The sequence below is a fragment of the Pelodiscus sinensis genome, chromosome 4 (assembly GCF_049634645.1).
Source record: "Pelodiscus sinensis isolate JC-2024 chromosome 4, ASM4963464v1, whole genome shotgun sequence".
Taxonomy (NCBI): Eukaryota; Metazoa; Chordata; order Testudines; family Trionychidae; genus Pelodiscus; species Pelodiscus sinensis.
Genome location: NC_134714.1, coordinates 125,353,666 through 125,377,261, shown reverse-complemented (window position 1 = coordinate 125,377,261; position 23,596 = coordinate 125,353,666). Strand labels below are relative to the sequence as shown.

At 50.3% G+C, this 23,596-nt stretch overlaps 2 protein-coding genes across 7 annotated transcripts; both read left to right on the top strand.

The window, feature by feature from the left end:
• The first annotated feature begins 1,809 nt into the window (after window positions 1–1,809).
• LOC102457305 (pepsin A-like) lies at window positions 1,810–12,382 on the top strand. The gene is made up of 9 exons (XM_006110287.3): window positions 1,810–1,933; window positions 4,687–4,843; window positions 5,361–5,478; window positions 6,693–6,811; window positions 9,522–9,721; window positions 10,369–10,485; window positions 10,958–11,093; window positions 11,232–11,324; window positions 12,121–12,382. Exons 1-9 carry the CDS (start codon window positions 1,845–1,847, stop codon window positions 12,268–12,270), a joined length of 1,179 nt encoding a protein of 392 aa, XP_006110349.3. The 5' UTR covers window positions 1,810–1,844; the 3' UTR covers window positions 12,271–12,382.
• Window positions 12,383–14,482: 2,100 nt separating this feature from the next.
• On the top strand, window positions 14,483–23,458 carry VPS37C (VPS37C subunit of ESCRT-I). Of its 6 annotated transcripts, none has more exons than XM_006110285.4 (6): window positions 14,550–14,700; window positions 17,955–18,066; window positions 19,150–19,264; window positions 19,363–19,534; window positions 20,881–20,963; window positions 21,244–23,458. In XM_006110285.4, exons 3-6 carry the CDS (start codon window positions 19,172–19,174, stop codon window positions 22,003–22,005), a joined length of 1,110 nt encoding a protein of 369 aa, XP_006110347.2. In that variant the 5' UTR covers window positions 14,550–14,700; window positions 17,955–18,066; window positions 19,150–19,171; the 3' UTR covers window positions 22,006–23,458. The 6 variants fall into 6 exon arrangements, with proteins under 6 accessions (XP_006110348.2, XP_006110347.2, XP_075784525.1 ...); XM_075928409.1 differs by lacking the exon at window positions 14,550–14,700 and adding an exon at window positions 14,715–15,193; XM_006110284.4 differs by lacking the exon at window positions 14,550–14,700 and adding an exon at window positions 17,044–17,498.
• The last annotated feature ends 138 nt before the right edge of the window (window positions 23,459–23,596 follow it).

Below are 23,596 nucleotides of genomic sequence, written 5' to 3'. Positions count from 1 at the left end.
CATTTCTCTAGTTTGTCCAGATCAGTCTGAATTATGATGCTATCTTTCAAAGCACTTGCATCCCCTCGCAGCTTGGTATCATCTGCAAACTTAATAAGCATACTCTCTACGACATCAACTAAATTATTGATGAAAATATTGAAAATAACCAGTCCTAAAACAGATCCCTGCAGAACCCCACTTGTTATACCCTTCCAGCATGACTCTGAACTATTAATAACTACTCTCTGAGAATTGTTATCCAGCTAGTTATGTACACACATTACAGTAGCCTTATCTATGTTGTATTTCCCTAGTTTGTTGATAAGAAGGTCATGTGAGACTGTATCAAATGCTTTACTAAAGTCTAAGTATACCATGTCCACTGCTTCTCCCTTGTCCGCAAGATTTGTTATCTTGTCAAAGAAAGCTATCGGATTGGTTTGACATGATTTTTTCTTTACAAATCCATGCTGGCTGTTACCTATCACCTTATTTTCTTCCAGATGTATGCAGATTAATTTCTTAATTACTTGCTCCATTAATTTCCCTGGCACAGAAGTTAAAACTGGCTGGTCTGTAGTGTCCTGGGTTGTTCTTATTTCCCTTTTTATAAATGGGCACTATATTTTCCCTTTTCCAGTCTTCTGGAATCTCTCCTGACTTCCATAATTTTTCAAAGATGAGACCTAGAGGCTCTGATACCTTCTCTATCAGCTCCTTGATCTCCTCCTTTTCTCTCCCACTGAGGTCTAACCCATGGCGACTTTACCATCTATGATATCTGCTTCCTTCTTGCCCTTTAGCAGAGGTCTCCATAATCCACCAAGATCTTAGTCCTGTCTTTCCAAAGGACAACTTATGATTTGCCCTCATTGAAGGTAGTCATGTCACACTCATCCACTTTCACTCCATCCTCTTGTCCCCAAACAAACACCACATCCTTCATAACCCTCAGCTCTCCCTCTAGGAGATGGACAGAGACCACCAACATACTTCACTCAAGAGTTGTCAGGCAATAGAAACTTTTTGCTGTTGAACTGGGTGAGTATCAACCAGCACCCAAGAGGTGAAAGGCTCTATCACATTTCTAAGTCAGACAGTCATGTAGCCTGTAGCATACCCTACACCAGTGTTTCTTAAAGTGTGTTCCGTGGCACTCTGGTGTTCCGCCAGGCAGTCTGAGGTGTGCCCGGGAGAACAGAGTTCAAAATGGCCAGCCTTAAAGGGGCAAGCCTTCTTTTTTTTTCTCTCTCTCTCAACAAAAAACCTTTGTTGTTCTGCATTAAAAAAAATTGTTTGGTGTTCCTCGGTCTTAAAATGTTTAAGAAACACTGCCCTACACCCTATTTCTCAGTCCACTGACTTCAGCTTTCTGTGCTGACCTGGGCTCAGATTCAGACTAAATGACCTAATTGTGGGAACTGGAGTTTTACACCAAGATACCTGTTACATACTACATGGCTATAGTGTGTCGCAAAGTGCAGAAGGCTCCAGACTCAAAGAGGTACCCTCTCTTCTAGCATGGACACAGACTGGTACGAAACACTGAGCAGTGAATGTCTCCGTATCTCATTCCTATTCCTCTGTGCTTCCTGCTCCGTTCTTTAGTTTAAAACAACCCACAGGCATTTCTTTTAAAGGCTAAGATGTCCTTGAATTCTTACCCCTTCTCGCTAGGCCTCATTTTCAGGTCACAGCCAAGTGAAGGCGGAAATTTATTTTCTACATAATTTCATTTATGGACATTTTGTAAGTTCTTACCGGAAAGGTTTACATTTCTTATCAGGGCTAATTATGCGATAAGAAAAGCTCTGAGCGATGTGTATATAAGTCACAGCACTCAGGCATTTCTCTATAGTGAGATGTTGCCACCGGCCTGCGTGTCAGAAAACATCATGAAGTGGCTTCTGCTCCTGAGTTTGGTGGCGCTTTCTCAGTGCCAGCTGACAAAGTGAGTACGGGGGGAACATGCCACTTTGGGCTGCTGAACTCAGCTTTCTATGGAGCCGTGTGGGGAATGTATTCCCTGCTCTTGTTCTCTTCTCTACTCTCCATTCGTGAATAGGCAGCAGCTGGGAATGGCCTCTTAGCTTTGTGCTGTGCCAGAGGAACGAGGAAGGAAGACCTTGTGGTCAAGGCACTGGAGTGGCATTGGAGAGATCTGGGCTAATTCTTGGCTCTGCCACAGACTCCCTGTGTGACCCTGGGCAAGTCACGGAGTCTCTCTCTGGGGATCAGGTTTCTGTACATGAAGCGGAGGTGATCAGATTCGTATTTATTATTCACAGGGAGCAAGGGGGAGAAAGCCCAAAGGTGCCAGATTAAAAATTTACCAAGTTGGCAGCAGAGGCTGGCAGCATGGAAAAATGGGAGACAAGTAACAGCAGCTTGATAGCAAATGAGGCAGGGTTGGACTGAGCATGAAGGGCCTTGAAGATGAAGACAAGCAGCTTATGTCTGATGAGACAGAGAAGGGGGAGCCGGTGGAGGGGCAAAAAGAGAGGACTGTCATGGGATCAGAGGATGCTCTTCTCACGGATAGAGAGTAGCTCTTCCTGGCCTTGGGGATTAGTTTCTGAAGTTACACCCCCTCTTTTTCTTGCTCCTTCTTGGTCTGCAGACCCTCTGTCATTCCAGGAATTCTGCCACTGCCTCTTCATGCTTTGGTCCTCTGTCCTAGTCACTATGCGGCTTCCCTTTCTGGGGTAACACAGTAACCTTGTTATGTCCTTCTCAGGCGCAAACAGTCTTTGCATTCCCACTGGCACTACTTCCCCCATGGCTGGTAGGGGAACCTGGGTCTGCCCTCTACTCAACTCAAGGACATTCTAATCAGCAGCCAAGGTCTTTGCTGCCACTTTCCCTAAGCCTTTCTTACCAGACTGGCTTCCTCGACTCTCTGGGTTTGCCAGCCTTCCAAGTCCCTCTTCCCAGGGAGGCTCCCTGCTGCTGGAGTCTGAAAACATGCCTCCTTTCTCCCAGTTCCTTGCTGTCCCCTTCTGCTGTCTGCTCCTTGGCTTAATGTTCCTACACAATGCTTCTAATTAGGACTTCAAATCCCCCAGCTTGCTGCTGAATAGGTTAATTGGCTCCTCTGGCCTACCTTAACCCTTGGAGCGTGAGTGTTGGGAGGGCACCCCATCACACATGGTCAAAGTGATACACCGGGGAAATAATTTTTGCACCAGCATTCTCAATGCACGTGAATAGGGCAAGACGGCATTTGTTGAGCCAGGGAGCAGAACGTGGCAGCGACTGAGACATGAAGTGAGGAGAGCAGCTATAGCTTGTGTGAAGGAAAGGCAAATCTCAGAGAGCTGAGGCAAGAAGATTTGGCAAGATCTAGACATAGATATGAAGAGCTAGAGAAAAGTCCACATTGTAGATGACATTAGGTCAGGCCCGGCCAAAGAGCGTGCGGGGCCCAAGGCAGCACCTGAGCTGCATGGCCGTGTGGCTCCCAGCCGAGTGGGCGAGGCGGGAGCTGGGCAGCGCAGGGCCCTGAATGCATGGAGCCACGGAGCCCCGAATGAGCAGGGCTCAAGGGGACTGCCTCGCTCACCTTGCCCAAAGGCTGGGCCTGCACCAGGTTAAGGCCTATGTGACAGGCAAAATGGCGTGGCTGCCAACAGTGATCAAGGAAGGAAATAGTGCAGGAGGGCTTGACAGGAGGAGGAAGATGATGAGCTCTGTTTCAGTCATGTGGGGGTGGAGCTGACCGCCAGACATCCATGATGAAATGTCAGGGAGATGGGCCTGTTGGCATTTCTTCCGACACCCCTTCCCACTTCACTTCATAAGCACTCCGTTTGACGCCTGATTTCCTCACTTTCCTCTTTCGTTGCCACACAGTTGGCTACGCTGGGCTGATGAAATTCAGCTGCAGGGGGCAGAAATAGGGTGGATCACAGATCCAAGGTTACACAAAAAACCCTCTTCCTTTACATTGCATTTACTATGTGTTGTATCACTCGTTTTAGGACTGGCTTGGTTACTTTGTAGGAACTAATTCTTGTACCTTATCAATGCCATGTGCAACTTACTCATTTTATGTTCCAAGCTTGTCTTGTCCATTGTTACCTGGTCCTTGGTAAATGATTTCCTTGATGTTTCCTGCCCTATAACGTCTAGTTCAGCTACTCAGACTCTTGCCTTACTAACCCACTTACCTGTCCTAGTTAGCACAGACATTCTGTGTTCAGTCAGATGGTGTATTTACTTTCCTAATCCCGTCTCCCAAAAAATGAGGTCTCCCCTATGTCCCATTACTCTCATCAAGCGAGGCATACAAGGTCAAGATTTGGACAAGAGGAGATTGCGTGAACAAGATTTCCAGAACAGTGTGGGCTACAGAGGCAAGATGGCTGATAACACTTCTTTTGTCCATCTTGTCTATTTCAACAGTAATCTCTTCAGGGCAGGGACTATTTCTTACTATGTTTTAGTACAGCTGCTAGCATGTTGGGTCATCTCTCTGCTATTACACATGGGCTAGGATTTTCCATGGGTCCCATGGGTATTATGTGCCCAATTCCCATTGTCTTTCAGTATACTGGGCACCCAACTCCCTTAAACACTTTGGTAATCCTAGGTGTACTAAGAGATTGCAGTGCAATGTTAAAGTTGGATTGCACGGTATGCCCCGACCACTTGTGTATTGTTTATCTGTTATTGATAGTCTCTCTCTCTACTTTTGTTGATTAGGGTCTCCTTGAAGAAGGGGAAATCCCTCAGGCAGAACCTTAAGGAACAGGGCTTGCTGGAGGATTTTCTGAAAAAACACCCTTACAACCCGGCCTCTAAGTATTTCCCTAGCTTTGGAGACCAGTTTGCTACTGAGCCCCTGACAAACTACATGGATGTGAGTATGGCAGGAGAGCAGGACTTGTAGCCTCCCTCTTCCCATCAGGATTTCCCCCTCTTCTGTCAATAGGGGATCTCTCCCTCCTCCCAAAAGGGCCCCTTCCAGTTCCCCCACCCATGTGCTTCCAACCAAGCTCCCTTCTTGCTGCCACCATGAACCATTCCCAGTCCCTGTTCTGGGCCACCCAGCCCCCAGCTGTGATTGGATGGCATTAAGAAGAGCACTGAGAAGAGCATTTTCCAAGCCTGCTGGTTCTCCCCTCTTCAGTGCCTTCACTCACATACTGAGGTTAATGGGGACTGGAGCTAAATGACTTTGCTAGGAGCCATGTTTGGCAAAGTGATGGCAGAGAAACACTAGCTCAGTCTGAGCCTTTATCAAGGGAACCATAGCCTAGCCCTTAGTTGGTGTAAATCAGCTGGTGGAACAACACCATTTTGTACCAGCTGTGGATCTAGCCCTTGAGTGGCCATGGGTCCCTCTTTTCCCACTGTTCTTTGTCTTGCTTTGACAGGTTGAGTACTACGGAACCATCTCTATTGGCACGCCAGCTCAGAATTTCACTGTCATTTTCGACACCGGCTCCTCCAACCTGTGGGTGCCCTCTATTTACTGCTCCAGCCTAGCCTGCAGTAAGTCACCTGCAACACTTCTTGCCTTGACATGTCAGCTGGGTGGATTGATTTAAATCAGGGAGATTTAAATTAGCAAGGAGGAACCTTTATTGAAATGATTGGTTTTAAACTGGCTTTGCATTTGTACTTTTTAATTATTTTTCTAAAGGAAGTTGATTCTCACATGTTTGTGACCATTACAAACATATTGATTTACAACTATACGTAGCCTTTACATTATATACTTTCTTTAGTTAATCAAGGTATATACCATGCCAATACACATTTATTTATGCAATCATATAGCTTACTATTCTGATTCATAATTTGTACTTTTTAAATTGTTAGAAAATTATAAAGGATGCATTTTTATTTACTACATAATGATTACTTTTTCATATACAGTATATCAAACACATTTTGGCTGGGAAATTGGAATTCAATTTCAAATGTGAAATCCAGGCTTTTAATTATTAGTTAATTTATTGAAACATGGTTTGCATTTAAAAAACTGATTTATGAACAAAGGAAGTATTAGTTGTAGTCAGCAAATTGAACTGATTGTTTCTGATCAGCGTGTCAGAAGATTTTAGAACTTGAGCTCATCCTCTCACGCCTAATTTTTATTCAGAGATTGGAAGAGGAAAACAGGTGTCCGGGTGTTACCAATGCCACTGCTGTCAAAAGTTGTCAGCTCTTGAAGGAATTCTGTTTTCAGATTATGAGGTGTTGAAATTCCACCAATTCCACTGACTTTCTTTGAATTAAAAAAACATGCACTGCTTAGCAGTAACCTATGTATGTAATTTAAACGATTTTAATGCATTTTAGTAAGTTTAGGCCTTAACATACGTTGTCCTAAAGTCAAGGTTAATTTTAAATAGGATTGCTTTCTTTTTTAAAAATGTATTGACATTTTAAAAAATCAGATTTTTTTTAAATCATCACTTTTTTCATCCACCCTGGAAGTCAGAGAACAGCAGGGTCTCCCTCCATTGTGCCTTCTGTTCAGTATGGTGTCCTAGAGGGAACATGGTCTAGTAAGACCAGAAGCTAGAACCATAAAGGCACTTTGGTGTGGCAATAATGAGCACTGTGATGCTTTACTCTTATGCACTCTGTCCCCACTAAGGAATTCACAGCCTGTCTAGGCACCCTGACTCCCCATGCGACATCATGTGGAGAATTACAAGAGTCAGTCTGTGACCATCTGATTCTTCTGTACTTTGCAGCAAACCACAACCGCTTCAACCCATCAGACTCCTACACCTATGAGTCCACCAATGAGAGCCTCTCCATCCAGTATGGCACTGGCAGCATGACCGGAATCTTGGGCTATGACATTGTCCAGGTAAATCATAAGAAGGATCAAAGCCCCTGGAGCAGACATGGGGAAAGTTTAGGAATTAGAAGGACAGAATGCAGCTGGGAATTTGGAGTGAACAGGAAGAGAAAAAAAATGGGAGACATGGAGCAAGTCAGAGATTGTCTGCATTTTTGTATCAAGCTCACTTCAGCTGTACCGACTTAGAAGCAGAGTGCAGCTGATATGTTGACTCATATTGAAGAGTGTAGAGAGTACAGCACCACTGCATGGAATAGAGCTGCTCTGCTGTGTGCCATAGGCCCTATATAGTCAGTGACGATAGGAATTTGTCCTTTGTACCACAGGGAGGCTTTTAGAGCAGAGGATCTGTTTTCCCTCTGCTGTTGGCATGAAATGTGGAGTGATTATAGCATCCAAAATAGAAACAACTGCTAAATCTTAAGTGATCCACAGGAGGTTTTTATGATTAATACATATTGGCTGCGTCTAGACTGGCATGATTTTGTGCAAAAGCAGTCGACACTGGCCGCTTGAATTTGCGCAAGAGCACTGACTTTGTAATGGACAAAATCAGTGCTTCTTGCTCAAATACTTTCACGCTCCTGCTCGGGAAAAAGCCCTGTTGCACAAGAATACTTGCTCAAGAGGGCCAGTGTAGACAGGGAAGAATTGTTTTGCACAAAAAAGCCCCGATGGCTAAAATGGCGATCGGGGCTTTCTTGCACAAAATTGTGTCTAGATTGGCACGGATGCTTTTACGCAAAAGCACTTTTTGCGCAAAAGCATCCGTGCCAATCTAGATGCACTTTTGCGGAAATACTTTTAATGGAAAAATGTTTCCGTTAAAAGTATTTCCGCAAAATCATGCCAGTCGAGACGCAGCCATTGCGACAGACCCAGGGCGGCTGGCTACAGTTGTTTGGTGGAGGGTAGACATATTGGGAGCTGGGTGAATGCTTTTCTGTTTCCTGAATAAGCTGCCAGAGACTGCTGCCACGTAATCAAGGCAGGCAGGCACCTAAGGTTAATTAAGAGCTTGCCTGAAGCAGCAGACTAATCAGGCATCTGCAGCCAATTAAGGCTTGCTGGGTTATTTTAAAAGGTTTCCCCTCAGAGTGGGGAAGGAGAAGAGTGAAGATGTATTGTTGAGAGCTGAGAAAAGAAAGAGGGTTTGTGCTGAAGCAGGCAAGATTCATTCAGATAGCGGTTAAAAGGTAGTTGGGCAGTATTTGGGGAAGTGGCCTGGGGAAAAGGCAGCTGTATTGGGGTGTGGCGTAGTGGGGGTGCTGTCTGCTCTGTTGTATCCCGGGATCCCCCTGCATTGTGATGTGTGGTTCCCACTGACTCACTCACATGTTATGATATAGTGTCAGTACCTTGCTGGTTGCTGTGCTTGGATTGTGGGCTGTGCATGACCCCTACTGGCCTCTGGCTACGGGTGGTGGCCAGGGTCCAGTGGAGTCCATCTGGCCACTCCTCTAGGTAACCTCCCATCAGCATCTCTATGGGCAAGTGCTGGTGCACCCCCATGTCCCTGGGGCTCTCCTTGGCCCCCCATTTCAGATGTACCCAGGCTACAGGTACCTTAAATGGGGTCCTGTCTATGCCTCTCAGGGTCAGCTGAGTGTTGGGCACCATATGGTCTGGGGCCACTACCTTGGGCCAGCTGTAACAACGCAGTCGGGGTTCCCTGACTCTGCACCCCCGTAGAAGCAAGAACAGACTCCACCAGCCAGTAGAATAGAGGGTTTATTGCTTCTCCAGGATATAGCACAGCATAGATGTGGTATTGCTACAAGAGTCTGGGCCAGGATGCCTCTGACCCCTTGAGAGGGGGTCCCTGGGCCCCTAGATTCCAGCCCCCTCCTTAGACTGGTTCCTTCATGATTCCAGCCCAAGACTGACCCTTCCCCCGAACATTCACTTCCTGAGTTCCCTCGCTGCCTCAACTCATCTGACCGGTTGGGTCTAGTCTATGTGGCTTAGGCAGCCCACCTGCTGGGCAGTGCTCACAGGCAGAGGCCAGTTGGGGTCATCTACAACCCAAGCACAGCAACCAGCAAGGTACTGACACTATATCACAACATGTGGGTGAACAGACAGCACCCTCACTACGCCACATGGGGCTAAAGGAAAATACTGGCAGTTGCTGCTACAGAGGGTCCCTGGGCTGGAATCCCCAGTAGTAGGCAGGCCTGGGTTTCCCTGACCTTCCCCACACCACTAAAACGTCTGCTCCTGGAAAGGGAGGCCAAGATTACTGAGGGGTTTCCCCCAATCCTTTGACTTTCTCATTGATGAGACTGGCTCAGTAAGCTGTGGCGCTGATCTCTAGAAAAGATCCGAGGCAGTGTGGAAGGTCACGTTGAGCCTCTGAGGCATGTAATAATTGCCTAGAAGTGCAGGATCCACTGGGCATAGCCAGAGCTTTGTCACAATATAATCCTCATTGAAACTATTCTGTGTATGGGGGCTTCGTTCTTATCTCACCCTGGTAACTGTGCCCACTTCATCTGAACGACTCTACAAAGAAAGAAATCAAAGTCAGACCCCAAAGTCAGACCCAATAGTGACTATCCATGTAATCTAGCCATTCACAGACTCTTCCTATATGTGTGAGAGAGCAGAGTTCTGGACACAGTAACCTCTGAGAACTCCCCACCCACTAAGGTCCCTCTAGTAGGACGTGGCAACTTCTCCATGGGTGTAGCATGTGTCTGATTGTGCCCTCAAGGTTGGAGGCATTATGGACACTAACCAGATCTTTGGCCTGAGTGAAACTGAGCCTGGTACAGCCTTTGAGTACTCTGAATTTGATGGGATCCTGGGTCTGGCCTTCCCCAGCATCGCCTCTTCTGGAGCCACCCCTGTCTTTGACAACATGATGAATGAGAGTTTGGTGTCTCAGGACCTCTTCTCCGTCTACCTGAGCTCGTAAGTCAGGGCTGGAAACAGGCCATCAGCATCTCTTCACACAGAGTGTTCCCTGTTATGTTTGCATCAGAATTTGCCAGAAAGAGCCACTTCTGGGGTGGATTACAGCAGCCATTCTATGCCAGTGATGTAAGCTATTGGGAGCAGAAATGAACATTACTAACTATCTCTAATGATTACTAGAGCATGAGGGCCCTGCCAAGTGCTGCTGTATGTAATTGGTATTAAAATGACTTCTGGGGGAAGAATTCCCCCTCACGTGTCACCCACATGACGCAACACTAAACCCTCCACTCAGTACTGACTCAGCAGAAAGAACAGCACCTACAGAATCAGTGAAGCCAGTGCCTCAAACAGCTGGGCCTTTCCTTGTAGGTCGCCCATTCTGGTTTCAGACAGGTTGAAGCATGCTTAGCTTTTGAGATGTAGCAAGAGGCACTCTAAAGTGATATAAAGTAAGGAGTGAGGGCCCCTTGTCATCCAGCCATCCTGTCCTATCTCTGCTACTAGACATGGATATTCCCAAGACTGACTCTGCCCCAGCACTGCCCAGCTGGGGTCCTTCTCTAACAGATGGAGTGCTTGTTATTGTCTTGTTAGGCAGCCATTCATTCAGCCTCCTTAGCTCTCCTCTCTCCCTTCTCCAGCAATGAGGAGTACGGGAGCTTTGTGATGTTCGGCACTATTGACTCAACTTACTACAATGGCAGCCTCAACTGGATCCCTCTATCTGCGGAGACTTACTGGCAAATCACCATGGACAGGTACCGCCCCACCCACTCCCCTGGTCCTTCCCCTTCCTCAGGCAACCTTGAGGAGATGGGCAAAAGAAGATGCGTCTGGGAGCAGGGGGAAACTCAGTTTACAGACTAGATTATATGAGAGACCTGGGAGTTAGGATCACACCTTCCTTGAAGGTATGGGAAAAGGGGCTCACTAGCAAATGCTCTACTTCGTTCACACCATGAACCCTCTCTCATCTGACCAGGTCTGCTTAGCAATAAAGGAAAGGGCAAGGTGGTCATGACCCTTTAACATCTGTTTGTGACCCACTGCTGAGATCTATTACAATCCCAGACCATTGAAGGATGAGGAGCGATGGACAATAGCTAAGAAAGGAGAAGTCTAGGCTGAAACATTTGGGGAAAGTTCTTGACACTCACAGCAAGGCAGTGGGCTAAGAGGGAATAAAATCAGGAATGTTCCTGAGGTTATTTCCCTGACTCTCTCTTCCAGCATTACCATCGATGGCGAGATCGTTGCTTGCTCTAACAGCTGCCAGGCTATCATTGACACCGGCACTTCTCTGCTGGCTGGGCCCTCTACTGGCATCTCCAACATTGAGTTCTACACTGGTACCAGCAACGGCACGGTAAGGGCAGGGAGCAGGGACAGATTCTTCTAGAGGTGTCAGTTACACTCAGATGAGATGCTCCATCTCTTTCACTGAAGAGCCTAATGCCTGAAATGCACCTAAACTTTCCTACATGTGCTGCCTTCCTCCTTGCAGGTCAGCTGCAGCGCCATAAGCAGCCTGCCTGACGTTGTCTTCACCATCAACGGCGTTGAGTTCCCTTTGCCCGCCAGCGCCTACATCCTTGACGTGAGTGTCCTGTTCAGAAAGCCCCCTGGGGCCTCCTAGCGAGGGCTTGAGCCTGAGGCAATTGCACTGGGCAAGTTGGCACCTGAGTCCACCCAACCAGCATAAGGCTGCAGAAGCATCTCTGAGATGCAGGCCAGAGTCTGTCCCCACTATGAGAATGGGCAGGAGCGAGCAGAGAGCTCTTCCCCCACAGGGATCCTGGGGCAAGACATTCAAGGATAAAACAGGCTTGCAGTGAAAGTCACATCCTGGAAGGGCAGCGAGGCAGCCTGTAGAATTGGCTGCAGCATCAGATCACTAGGGAAGAGCCTTTCTAGGCCAGGAGAGGTTTAAGTAAGCAGCAATTCCAGCTAGATGGAGAGAGATCACTGCCTTGTGCTGCTGGTCATTTTGGGCATCAAAAAGGAGATTTCCATCCCCATGATAAAAATGTGCTCCCTTTGCCACAGGTTACATGCTGGCTCCCAGCGAGGTTTTGCTGGGGGCTCTGCAGCATAAAGATTATTTGAGCTTTATGCTGCAGAGCCCACAACATGTCACCATATAACTGCTAGGATTTTTACAATTTTAAAACACCTTTTACATCCCTATTGGGAACCAACTCACTAATGCCAGGTCTTGTGGCTCTAGAGGTCTCTCATCTAAGCCCTCACCCAGCCTACTGCTCAACTTGGGAGCTGAAAGAACCCAAAGATAGTACATACACAGGCATGTGCAAGCTCTATAGGATGAAGGCTCAAGGGATTGTTGAAGTTCCTGCCCAGGAATTACCATGTCCTGTTTTTCCCTGCTGCAGTATTCAGGCTCTTGTACCTCCGGGTTTGAAAGCACTGGTGTCCCCACCTCCTCTGGGGAGCTCTGGATTCTTGGAGACGTCTTCATCAGACAGTACTACATTGTCTTCGATAGGACCTATAACCAGGTGGCCCTGGCACCTGTGGCATGAACACAGCACCATGCGTGGGACACTTCTATGGAACAGTGATCCTGAAGAGTCTCTGTTTTCCTAGAGTCCCAATGCCACCTACTGATCCACTTGTCCTCTGTCCTGTAACCTTACCCACAGTAGAATAATGGAATATAAAAGCAGCAGATTTAACCAGTGTTGCTTGGGTCCTTAACACACATAAGGGAGGAGTGCATGTCTCTGAAATATATGGTAGATAGCTGTCCCTTTCTCCACTTGTCCCCTACTGGCTCAATGGGTAAACTACTCTACTGCAATGCAGAGGGCAGATGGAGGCAGTGTGGGCCAAATGGAGGCTTTGTTTCCATGAGCTAGCTATGCTCTGTCTTGGTCATCAGTGTTATGTCCAAACAGGCATTAATGCACACAGATATCGATGTAATCTAGCAGGATAACGAAGTCCAAGCTTTTCCTGATGTACTTATTCATTTTCTTATGGAGAGTCCATGGCAGGGCTGCTGTTTCTCCACCCTTGTGGTATGATGCTCTCTTAAACTGTTCCTCAATCTGTGGGACCAAGGGGCAGAGCTGCGCTGCATATGGAGTATGGTGCCTCCTGCTCGCACCCAGAAGCAAAGCATGGGTTTTCCAGTTAACCTTCAGCAAGGAGATATCAGCCAGAGTTATGGTGGTCTGTAAACAAGATGAGAGTGACTACAATTGTTTCCATGTACACCTGCTGCACAAGCAAGGCACATTTGGAATTCTTTACCTGGCAACTCTTCCTTCCTGGCATCACATGCAAAATTCTGTATTCAGTAACCCTCCCTCTATGCCCACACTCCTTTTCACTGTCTGGCAATGTTTTTTTTACCATCCTACTCCACTTCCCATCACAGCAGCTGTGACTTTGATAGAAGGATATTAACACAATTGTGAGGTTTTCCAATAACCCTTATTTTCCCTTGCCAGCAAGCATTCATTCATCACTCTGTGTGTGACCATGTTTGAAAGGGATCAATAAAGACAAAACTGATGAAGAGTTCAATGAGTTTATTTTGTGTGACACGACTCATACCAATCGCTCTGGCCCCTGTGCAAGCCTGTATCATCCCTTGATTTCATGGGAATGCCTTGGTCAGGATGAGTAGCAGGAGGAAGCAAGGAAGAAACCCCCAAAACACTGACATGTGAGCACCTGTCATTATCAAATTGGTTCCTCAGCGGCTCCCTGGTGTTGATGGCTGCCCTATGAGCTCCTCTAAAAGCTCGAGTGTCTGAATGTTCAAACTGTGCAGCCAGGCACTGTGCCTCAGTGCTACACATATGGTCAAACACGTCTCTCTGTCTCACACCAATTATGCAGTCAACAACATGCAGCCACCACCATGGGGATAGGATTCCCCCATAAGGTCCGGCCTGCCATTGAGACTCCTCCACCTGCCTTTCAATCTGCAAAAGGCACATTCAACGGCCACGCAGCATTGGCTTAGCCTGGTGTTCAGTCACTCCCTACTGCTGTCCAGGTGCTCCGTGTAAGGTTTTGTGAGCCAGGGCTGTAAGAGGTATTCCAGGATCACTAGGGGCATTTCCACATCCCCCACTGTAATTTTGTGATCTGGGGGGGAAAAAAAAAAAAAAAAGTCCCAGCCTGCAGTTTTCTACAGGCCTCGGCTCCTGAAGCTGCGTGCGTCATGCCCCTTTCCAGACCACCCTGCACTGATGTCTGTGAAACGGCCACGGTGATCTTGAAGCACCCGCGCGAGGGGTCCCCTTTGGCTTGATGAAGTCCAGGGCACGGCGGGCCTTCGACGGCCACCGCCGACGTCTGGAAAGCCCCTTTCTGCAAAGCCAGCCGCGACGTCACCCCGGGGGCCACGGCTCCACGCGGCGCCCGGCACTCGAGGGCCCCGACGTCCCCGCTCCCAGCCACGGGGAGCAGCCGGCTTGCACCTCCCCCACTGCCACAGGCCGCTCTGGGCCTGGAGCCTCCTTCACTCTGCCTCTGCCAAGGGCAGGTGAGTGGGGGGAGGCGCCCCCCCAAGGGCAGGTGAGTGGGGGGAGGCGCCCCTCCCCCCAGACATGCCAGGCCCCTCAGATACAGGGGGGAGGGGCACTGGCCTCGGTCTCGGCTGGGATTGGCCCCTCGGGCTCTTGCCGTGGGGGGAGGGGCGCTCAGCGCCAGCCTGAGGCGCGCCCCCTGCTGTGCGATTGCGCTCAGCAGCCCCTCCCCCTGCCTTCCACAGCCTCGCTTTGGAGCAAAGATGGCGCGGCGCTGACAGGGCTTTTTCCCGGGACGGAGCGTACCATCCTCCTTCCCCCGCCCCCCAGCGCAGGGGTGATCATTTCCACCTTTTCCCTCTACTCCCTCCTCTTCCCTCTAGCAATGGTGAGGCTCACTTCCGGGAGAGCACCGGAACCCGGAAGTGTGTGGCTAGCACTGGCGGATTCCCCCTCAGCTGCTCCCAGGTGAGTGGCCCTCTCGCTGATTATCGGCTCCGTATCGCTTAACCCTTTCCCGGGCTACGTCTCGCGAGAACTGGAGAAGGGCTTGGGATTCCTCCCCCTCTCCCTTTCGCTGGCCACAGGGGCAGCGGGAGGCCGGTCGGGCTGTGCGCGGGCCAATGCGGCCACCGTCCTGCCTTCTCGCGCGTCGCTCTCTACCTGGCCTACCCCCCCTCCCCATGGCGTGGCACGTGCATCAGCCCCAACCGTCCAGGCGCGTGCCCTTCCCGCCCATTGGCTGAGACGCCACCCGACCCCGGCTGTGTCGTTACCCGCGTCGCCCTGCTCTCGTGCCCACACACCCGGGCCGCTGCCAGCAACATGGCCGCTCGCCCTCAGCGGGGCCAGAGTCCGTGACTGGTGCCGCCGCCGGCCCCTGGGCTGACGGGGGCTGCTGCTTCGCCGGCCGGCCCGTGAGGAGCTGCCTGGTGCTCCTGTGCCTGCCCCCAGCCCTTGGGTGGGTGTGACTGACACCAGCGCCCCCGTCTCAAGCCTTGTGGGGAGGAGAGGTCGCTGCTGCTGACACGCCGGCCCGCGTGTGGATGGATAGCTGGCACCGCGGAGCCCAGCGCCGCCCGCGTGTGGATGGATAGCTGGCACCGCGGAGCCCAGCCCCGCCCGCGTGTGGATGGATAGCTTGCACCGCGGAGCCCAGCCCCGCCCGCGTGTGGATGGATGGCTGGCACCGCGGAGCCCGGCGCCGCCCGCGTGTAGATGGATAGCTGGCACCGCGGAGCCCGGCACCGCCCACGTGTGGATGGATAGCTGGCACCGCGGAGCCCGGCGCCGCCCGCGTGTGGATGGATAGCTGGCACCGCGGAGCCCGGCGCCGCCCGCGTGTGGATGGATAGCTGGCACCGCGGAGCCCGGCGCCGCCCGCGTGTAGATGGATAGCTGGCACCGCGGAGCCCGGCACCGCCCACGTGTGGATGGATAGCTGGCACCGCGGAGCCCGGCGCCGCCCGCGTGTGGATGGATAGCTGGCACCGCGGAGCCCAGCCCCGCCCGCGTGCGGATGGATAGCTGGCACTGCGGAGCCCGGCACCGCCCGCGTGCGGATGGACAGCTGGCACCGCGGAGCCCGGCCCCGCCCGCGTGCGGATGGATAGCTGGCACCGCGGAGCCCGGCGCCGCCCGCGTGCGGATGGATAGCTGGCACCGCGGAGCCCAGCCCCGCCCGCGTGTGGATGGATAGCTGGCACCGCGGAGCCCAGCCCCGCCCGCGTGTGGATGGATAGCTGGCACCGCGGAGCCCGGCGCCGCCCGCGTGTGGATGGATAGCTGGCACCGCGGAGCCCGGCGCCGCCCGCGTGCGGATGGACAGCTGGCACCGCGGAGCCCGGCCCCGCCCGCGTGCGGATGGATAGCTGGCACCGCGGAGTCCGGCACCGCCCGCGTGCGGATGGACAGCTGGCACCGCGGAGCCCAGCCCCGCCCGCGTGTGGATGGATAGCTGGCACCGCGGAGCCCGGCGCCGCCCGCGTGTGGATGGATAGCTGGCACTGCGGAGCCCAGCCCCGCCCGCGTGTGGATGGATAGCTGGCACTGCGGAGCCCAGCCCCGCCCGCGTGTGGATGGATAGCTGGCACCGCGGAGCCCGGCGCCGCCCACGTGTGGATGGATAGCTGGCACCGCGGAGCCCGGCACCGCCCGCGTGTGGATGGATAGCTGGCACCGCGGAGCCCGGCGCCGCCCGCGTGTGGATGGATAGCTTGCACCGCAGAGCCCGGCGCCGCCCGCGTGTGGATGGATAGCTTGCACCGCGGAGCCCGGCGCCGCCCGCGTGTGGATGGATAGCTGGCACCGCGGAGCCCGGCGCCGCCCGCGTGTGGCTGGATAGCTGGCACCGCGGAGCCCGGCGCCGCCCGCGTGTGGCTGGATAGCTGGCACCGCGGAGCCCGGCGGCGCCCGCGTGTGGATGGATAGCTGGCACCGCGGAGCCCGGCGGCGCCCGCGTGTGGATGGATAGCTGGCACCGCGGAGCCCGGCGGCGCCCGCGTGTGGATGGATAGCTGGCACCGCGGAGCCCAGCGCCGCCCGCGTGTAGATGGATAGCTGGCACCGCGGAGCCCGGCGCCGCCCGCGTGTGGATGGATAGCTGGCACCGTGGAGCCCGGCGCCGCCCGCGTGTGGATGGATAGCTGGCACCGCGGAGCCCGGCGCCGCCCGCATGTGGATGGATAGCTGGCACCGCGGAGCCCGGCGCCGCCCGCGTGTGGATGGCTGGCTGGCACCGCGGAGCCCAGCGCCGCTCGCGTGTGGATGGCTAGCTGGCACCGCGGAGCCCAGCGTCGCCCGTGTGTGGATGGATAGCTGGCACCGCGGAGCCCAGCGCCGCCCGTGTGTGGATGGATAGCTGGCACTGTGGAGCCTGGCGCCGCCCGCGTGCGGATGGCTGACATCAGTCCACTTAGCTCTGTGGTTCTCAGCTGGTGGCCCGTAGTGACTTTTTCGGTGGTCCACAGGAACATTGTCCAAAGTCACACGGTGTGACCACCATAGAGGAAATTTTGGGCCAGCGTGACCGGGAGTTACCCAGATCTGTCAGCACACGCTGTCTCAAAAAGGAGGTGGTCCATGAAAATGTTTTGATTGGCCTGGTGGTTCGTGGACTGGAACGAGTTGAGAACCACTGACTTCGCTGCTCCCTTTAGTCGTGACTCACACCAGGCTCTGCCCTTCTGTGAGTGGGTGGTACACAGTGTACCTAACACCAGCCTTAAGTCAATGACTCCCGCCAGCACTCCTGTTGCTGTGGCCAGGTGAGTGACTTGTGCCAGTGCACTCAGTGCTGCCCCATGCGTGTGACTTGCACCCCATCCGTCCACCACTGCTTAACAGGCTTCTGGTTCTAGGGCTTCTGCAGCAGTCAGTTTTAGCAGTGAACATCCTCTATTACAATTATTCTAATATAGGTGTTGCCAAGCCCTGCCATTAGTATTGCTTTTGTTCTCTGAGCTTATAGATACACTGAGGAAGGGGATAAGTTTTCCATCTGCCCCACTTCTCACTGTTCTGTTTCCTTCATCTTGTGAGTGGCTGATGGGACAGCTAAGAACCCCGAGTTTATTTCAGTGTCTGCAGCGTGAGGGCAAAATTGCTGATGCACATATGCTTTCTGGTTTCACAATATGTTTATTAGATGGGTTTGGCTGTGTCTTGGCTGGAGGGGAATTTGGAGTCCTGAATGTTGATTTGACATAACTTGTTATTTGCAGACTGATGCAACATCTCTGGAGTCAAAATCTATGAGATGTTTCACTTGAATCAGAGGTAGAAGAGCCAGCTGCAGCTAGCACCACATTAAAATCCGCACTAGTGGTCTCAGCGGTATGTCCTTTTTGTCCCTCTGCAGGAGTGTGTCTCTTCCCCCCCTCCTGTTTAGGTTTTATTTTGTTCACAGTTACTCGGTATAGCATTTTTCTGACAAAGTGTGATCCCAATGCATGACAAAGCTAATTGACACCAGACAGCCAGAGCGCGCATATATATATATATATATATATATATATAGGATGGGAAAGAGTGCTGCAAAAGCATTATTCCACTGACTTCAGTAGAATTTATCCTGATTTACAAAGGTGTGAGAGTTGAGTCAAGCCCATTGCATAAAAAATATGAAAGTATTTATTCATAAAAAGAAAAGAAAGGAAAGAGAAATTCATGTATGACATAGGCAGAAAACCTGCCATATATGATTTGAAGTGTTGGAGAGTCAAGGTAGAGAGATACAGGAAGGCTATTTCAGGTGGCAGGAGTGCCAGAATAGAAGGCATTTACGCCAGTTGATATGCAAAGGACTAGCATAAAATGAACAGAGAAGTGTACCCAGAGATAGACAGTTGGTTTAAAGGAGGATCACATTAATCAGAATTCTGAAATAAATGGTCATCTAGTGAAGTTGTTTGAGAAATGGATTGATATAATCACACTCTTTGGTATGTCTGAGAAGGCATTTTCCTCCACCTTTTTCCTGGCACAGAAGAGGAATCATCTCTCTCTGTAGTCCTTGAAATGGAAATGCACTGTTGTAACCCTGTTTGTTCCAAGATATTAGAGGAACAAGGTAGATTGGTAATATCTTTTGTTGGATCAGCTTCTGTGGTGAGAGTGACAAGCCTATGAGCTTATTTCTCTTGCCAGCAGAAACTGGTCCAGTAAAAGATATTACCTCACTCACCTTGTCTCCCAGAAATGGAAAGACAGTTGCCAAAATCAAAATGGCTAGACTGCCTGTGTTTTCTTTTTTTCTTTGTCCTCAGACTCTCCGTTGTCTGTAGTGTGACCGAATCTCCCTAGCATGTTTGATTCACAGTATTTAGTAAAGCTTCTTGTTAAGTCTGTTATATATTGTTAATGTGCAGCTGGCTTTGTGAAATCTAGTAATTGTCCATTTACATTTCTCATCCTTAGGGATTCACATTCCCCAGTGAAGATGGAGACATTAAAGAATCTATCTATGGAGGAGCTCCAGGAACTACAGGAGAATTCAGAGGAGATAGAGCGTCTGGCACTAGAATCAACAGAGGTGCATATTAACGTGCATGCTGCAGGTGTGGAAGGTGTATGGCTACAGTTAGGAGATGCTGCTCCTCATTGTCTGTGGCTTTTGGTCTCCTCTATCAGGTCCAGGAACTACAATTGGAAAAGGAGATGGCCTTGGCAACAAACCGTAGCCTGGCAGAGCAGAACCTGGAGTTCCAAACACCACTGGAAACTGGGCGCGCAAACCTTTCCGAGAGATATCAGAAGCTACAGAAGCTGGCCAAACAGTGCCAGGAGCAGAAGGCAAAACTGGGTACATGTCTCCCAAACCACACACCCTCCCCAGTGCAGTCAGGTGATCTGTAACCAGAGCTTATTTCCATCCCCTCTACTGCCCAGCAGACTGAGGAGCTCCCTTTCTGTTCAAAGGTCTGCATTCTGAATCAGTCTTCTCCTACTTTCTGTTCAGATTGACTCAGTTAGAATAGAGGTGATGCCTGGCCAAAAGACACTGGAATGCAATGATGGTCTCTCCTTGGGTTTTCTCCCTTTATAACTCTTCCCAAGGCAGTAAAGCTGGATTCGGCCCACCAAACCAACAGATCTGGCCTGCGGGAGCTTCAGTCAGGTTCCCTGTGTGCCCTGTCCCCACTCATAAAAGCTGGCTGTAGAGCCATGTGCTTCTGTGAATACTGCAAGTCTGGAGGAAGAGGTTTCTCATGCTCCCCCTGTTTCCGCCACCATCTTACACCTCCCATTGGCCAGTTTCAGGCCCATAGAAGCTGCCTGTTTGCAGGACAGGCAGTATGGGACGTACCCCTCCTCGCTGGGCCTGCAGTGTTCAGAGCAGCACATATGGCCCCTGCAGGTGCTCTGAGCACGTGCAGGAGCATGGAAGGCAGGAATCCTGGCTAAGGAACTCACTGGGCTGCTGCCCACCTCTGGCACCCCAGATCCTCCCTCTCCCCAACCCTCTGTCCCCCTTCCTGTACCTCTGTCCCACATAACCCAAACCCTCTGCATCCCCACTCCTGCACCCATATCTCCTCCCAGACCCTGCACCCCCCCTCCTGTACCCTTCCTTCAGGTCACAACCCCCTTGCACCCCCAATTTCCTACTCCCAGTCACAACCCAAATCCCGCCCTCGGTTGCAACTCCCTCCCAGATCGTGCACCCCCTCCTATACCCCTTCTCTAGGTCAGAATCCTCTCCTGCATCCATAGCCCCTTCTGGACCCTGTACTCTCCTGCACCCAAATTCCCTCTCAGATTCCATACCCCTTTCTGCACTCCTGTTCCTTACTCCAAGCTCCTTTCTGCACTCAACTCCATTCCAAACCCCACAGCTCCTTCATTAGTATTACAAAAGAGTGCAGCCCTTGACCACTTACCAAATTCTCAGAGCGGCACCCCCCCCCATCAAAGATGATTGCCCACCCCTCTAGTAAAGGTTCCCATTATGAAAGTGAGGAATTCAGCAGAGTCTTGGTGCCATAAGGGCAGGAAGGTAATGTTGTTTCTACTTCTTTATGCTTTGCTGGAGTCATGAGCCAGAGCAAAGAGCCTTGACACTGGTATTGTCACGAGAGAGAGGGAGACATGATAATTCTGTCTAATTTTTGTATGTCAGATTTTGGTCATCACATTTTTCCTCCCCAGAGAAATTCTCTGCAACGATGCAGCCTGGGACACTGTTAAGTCTTCTACAGGTGGAAGGCCAGAAGATCGAAGAGGAATCTGAGGTGATTCTAAGATTTAAGTCTAAATGAAAATAAAACTGACTAATGGCAATCTCCCTGAAAACTTGAAATTACCCTCCCCAACCTACACCCTATATTGAGGATTGTCATGCATAGATTGAAGCCATTATCCTAAAGATTGGGATTGTCTCACCTATATGGTGGAGTTGTTTAATGATTTCCCATGTGATCTAGGCCATGTCTCAGAACAAGGGGTCTGAATTGCAGCTGGGGTAAGAACATTGGAGGGAGCAGCACTAGTATCTGGTATCTTGTGTTCCAGACTATGGCAGAGAAGTTCCTGGAGGGTGAAGTTTCCCTGGAGCGGTTTCTTGAGCAGTTTTCCTCCATGAGGAAGTTGTCCCACCTGCGACGGGTCAGAGTGGAAAAGCTCCAAGAGGTGCTGCAGAAGTCTGAAGCTTCACAGGAGCCAGCCAGTGACTCTCATTTTAATCACCAGCATCCTGCTCCTCACATAACTACTGGGCTTGCTGATGAGCAGCAGCCGCAGCCTTTTCCGTCAGGAACACCATCCTTTTCTTTGCCATATAGTCCAGCTCCATGCATGCCTGTAGGCCCTACAGCCCAAGGAGCTCTCCAGCCTGCTCCTTTCTCTGGAGCACAAGTTATAGTGGGACCCCATAGTTCCTCTCAACCAAACACCCAACCTGCATTTCCTTATAAATCACCTCCAGTTCCCGGATACCCACATGCCCCACCTGGAGGTTCACCATCAGGATACTCTCAGACAAGAGGTTCGTCTTCGGCAACAGGCTACCCTTGGTCTCCATGTAGAGGTCCACCACCTGCCACAGGTTACCCTCCACCCCAACCCAGAGCTCCATCTGGAGTAGGGTACTCCCAGCCTCCACAGCCTTCATATTTCCCACCAGCAGGAGGAAGACAACAGTGTCCGTATCCAACCCAGCCACCACTACCTAGTTTCCCAGTTCCATCCCAGCCTCCATATCCCCCAGCTTCACACTCTCCCTTTGGATACCCACCACCTCCCCCACCTCAAGGGCCTGCTTGGCCAGGCTACTAGTCAGTACTTCTGGAGAGTTTGCTTCATCATCCTCTCTTGTGTCATGATCTAAGAAATTAATCCTTGCTGAGAAATAGACAAAAGAAGAAAGAGCTGGGAGTTTTGCCCTTAAACCCATACATGTATAAGCATTATATAAGATGAGAGGTTTGGGGCTAGCATCATATACACTGTAGCTCCACGCGGTGCAAGAAGTGATTGCACCATTGTAGGTGTTGATTAATGAATAGTACTGTGTATTGGCTGTTGACATTCTTCAGTGGCCACTTGTGCTGATTGGTCATTTGAAATCATGTTAGAAAATATAAGTGGGCCAGATTCTCATCTATTATAAATGGGCAAAACATGCCCTGATTTACACAAAGACTTGTGTATGAGATGCCTGTGTTTATAGTTTTCTACGTACATAAATATATATCAAAAGAATTCCAAACACAGAAGTGTGTAAGAGATGGAGTGAAAATCTGACAGTATTTCACCTGAAATGCTTATATTGCTTCCCAGTTAACTCACTTGGAAAAGGACTAACAGAATCTGCCAGATTCAGAATCGAGGCATTATTTATCTTGTCAATGAGACGTGACTACCTAGTGTGTTGGGATAACTCAGCCCTTGATATGCCCCATATCACTGTACCTTAACTCCAATCCTCTCATTCCCAGCACATTGCAGGACAAAGATTTCCTTATCACTGCTTCTGTGTATCTAACCATACTGACATTATGATTTCACTGCAAAGCAAATGTCTGTCCAGTGCTGTCACTGTCTATCCATTTCAGCTGTTTCCAGTCTACTCATGGGCAAAGGCCTTTTTGGCACTGGCCCCTTTTATCTGTGAGGCATGCCGACCCCTCCATTGCAGGATGTAGATTTTCATGGAGAAAGCATCAGGGTCATGAAATATCTCTGGGATTTGATATGTGGAATATCAGTTCTGCCATGGAGGTAAAATTGGTTGGCATGATGCTTCTGGAGCTGCTAATAATTTGGAGGTGAGGTAGCATATGCTGTGATCTGTACACATCTGGATGACTACTTCTTTTTTGCTGGTTGATGATGGAAAACAATGCTACCATCCAAACTTTGCTAATGGTTCAGAGAAACACTGAGGTCTCAAGCCTCCTTCAACATTTGTTCCTCCTTTCTTGTGACCTGCGGTAGGGGTGAAAGTACACTGGCTCATGAAGCATCAAGTGTCTCTTGCATCCCCTCTCCCATTTCCTGCTATGTTGACCTGAGAAAACAATGAAGCCAACAGTGAGAATGGGTTCTTAAGATAAATGGGATTTTTTCTTTGCTCCGCACTTTACCTATCAAATTCTGTTTGCTTGCCCGTAAGTTATTTATGAAGAAAGATTACTAAAGGACTAGACTGGGTTGAATGCTTTTGGAATTTGATAGAAACAATTCCCTATTTGTGATTAATTAGAGTAATAAAACTTGATGAATTGCACACACAAGGTCGTAGCTGTGATTGTTTCAGGAAATGAAGTGGCGTCTGGTTGAAAATGTTTATTGATTTTGGTTTTTTGCCAGCTCAGCATTCTTCCATTGAGTCCCTTGTGATGATGTCCACATAATCTTTCCTCTT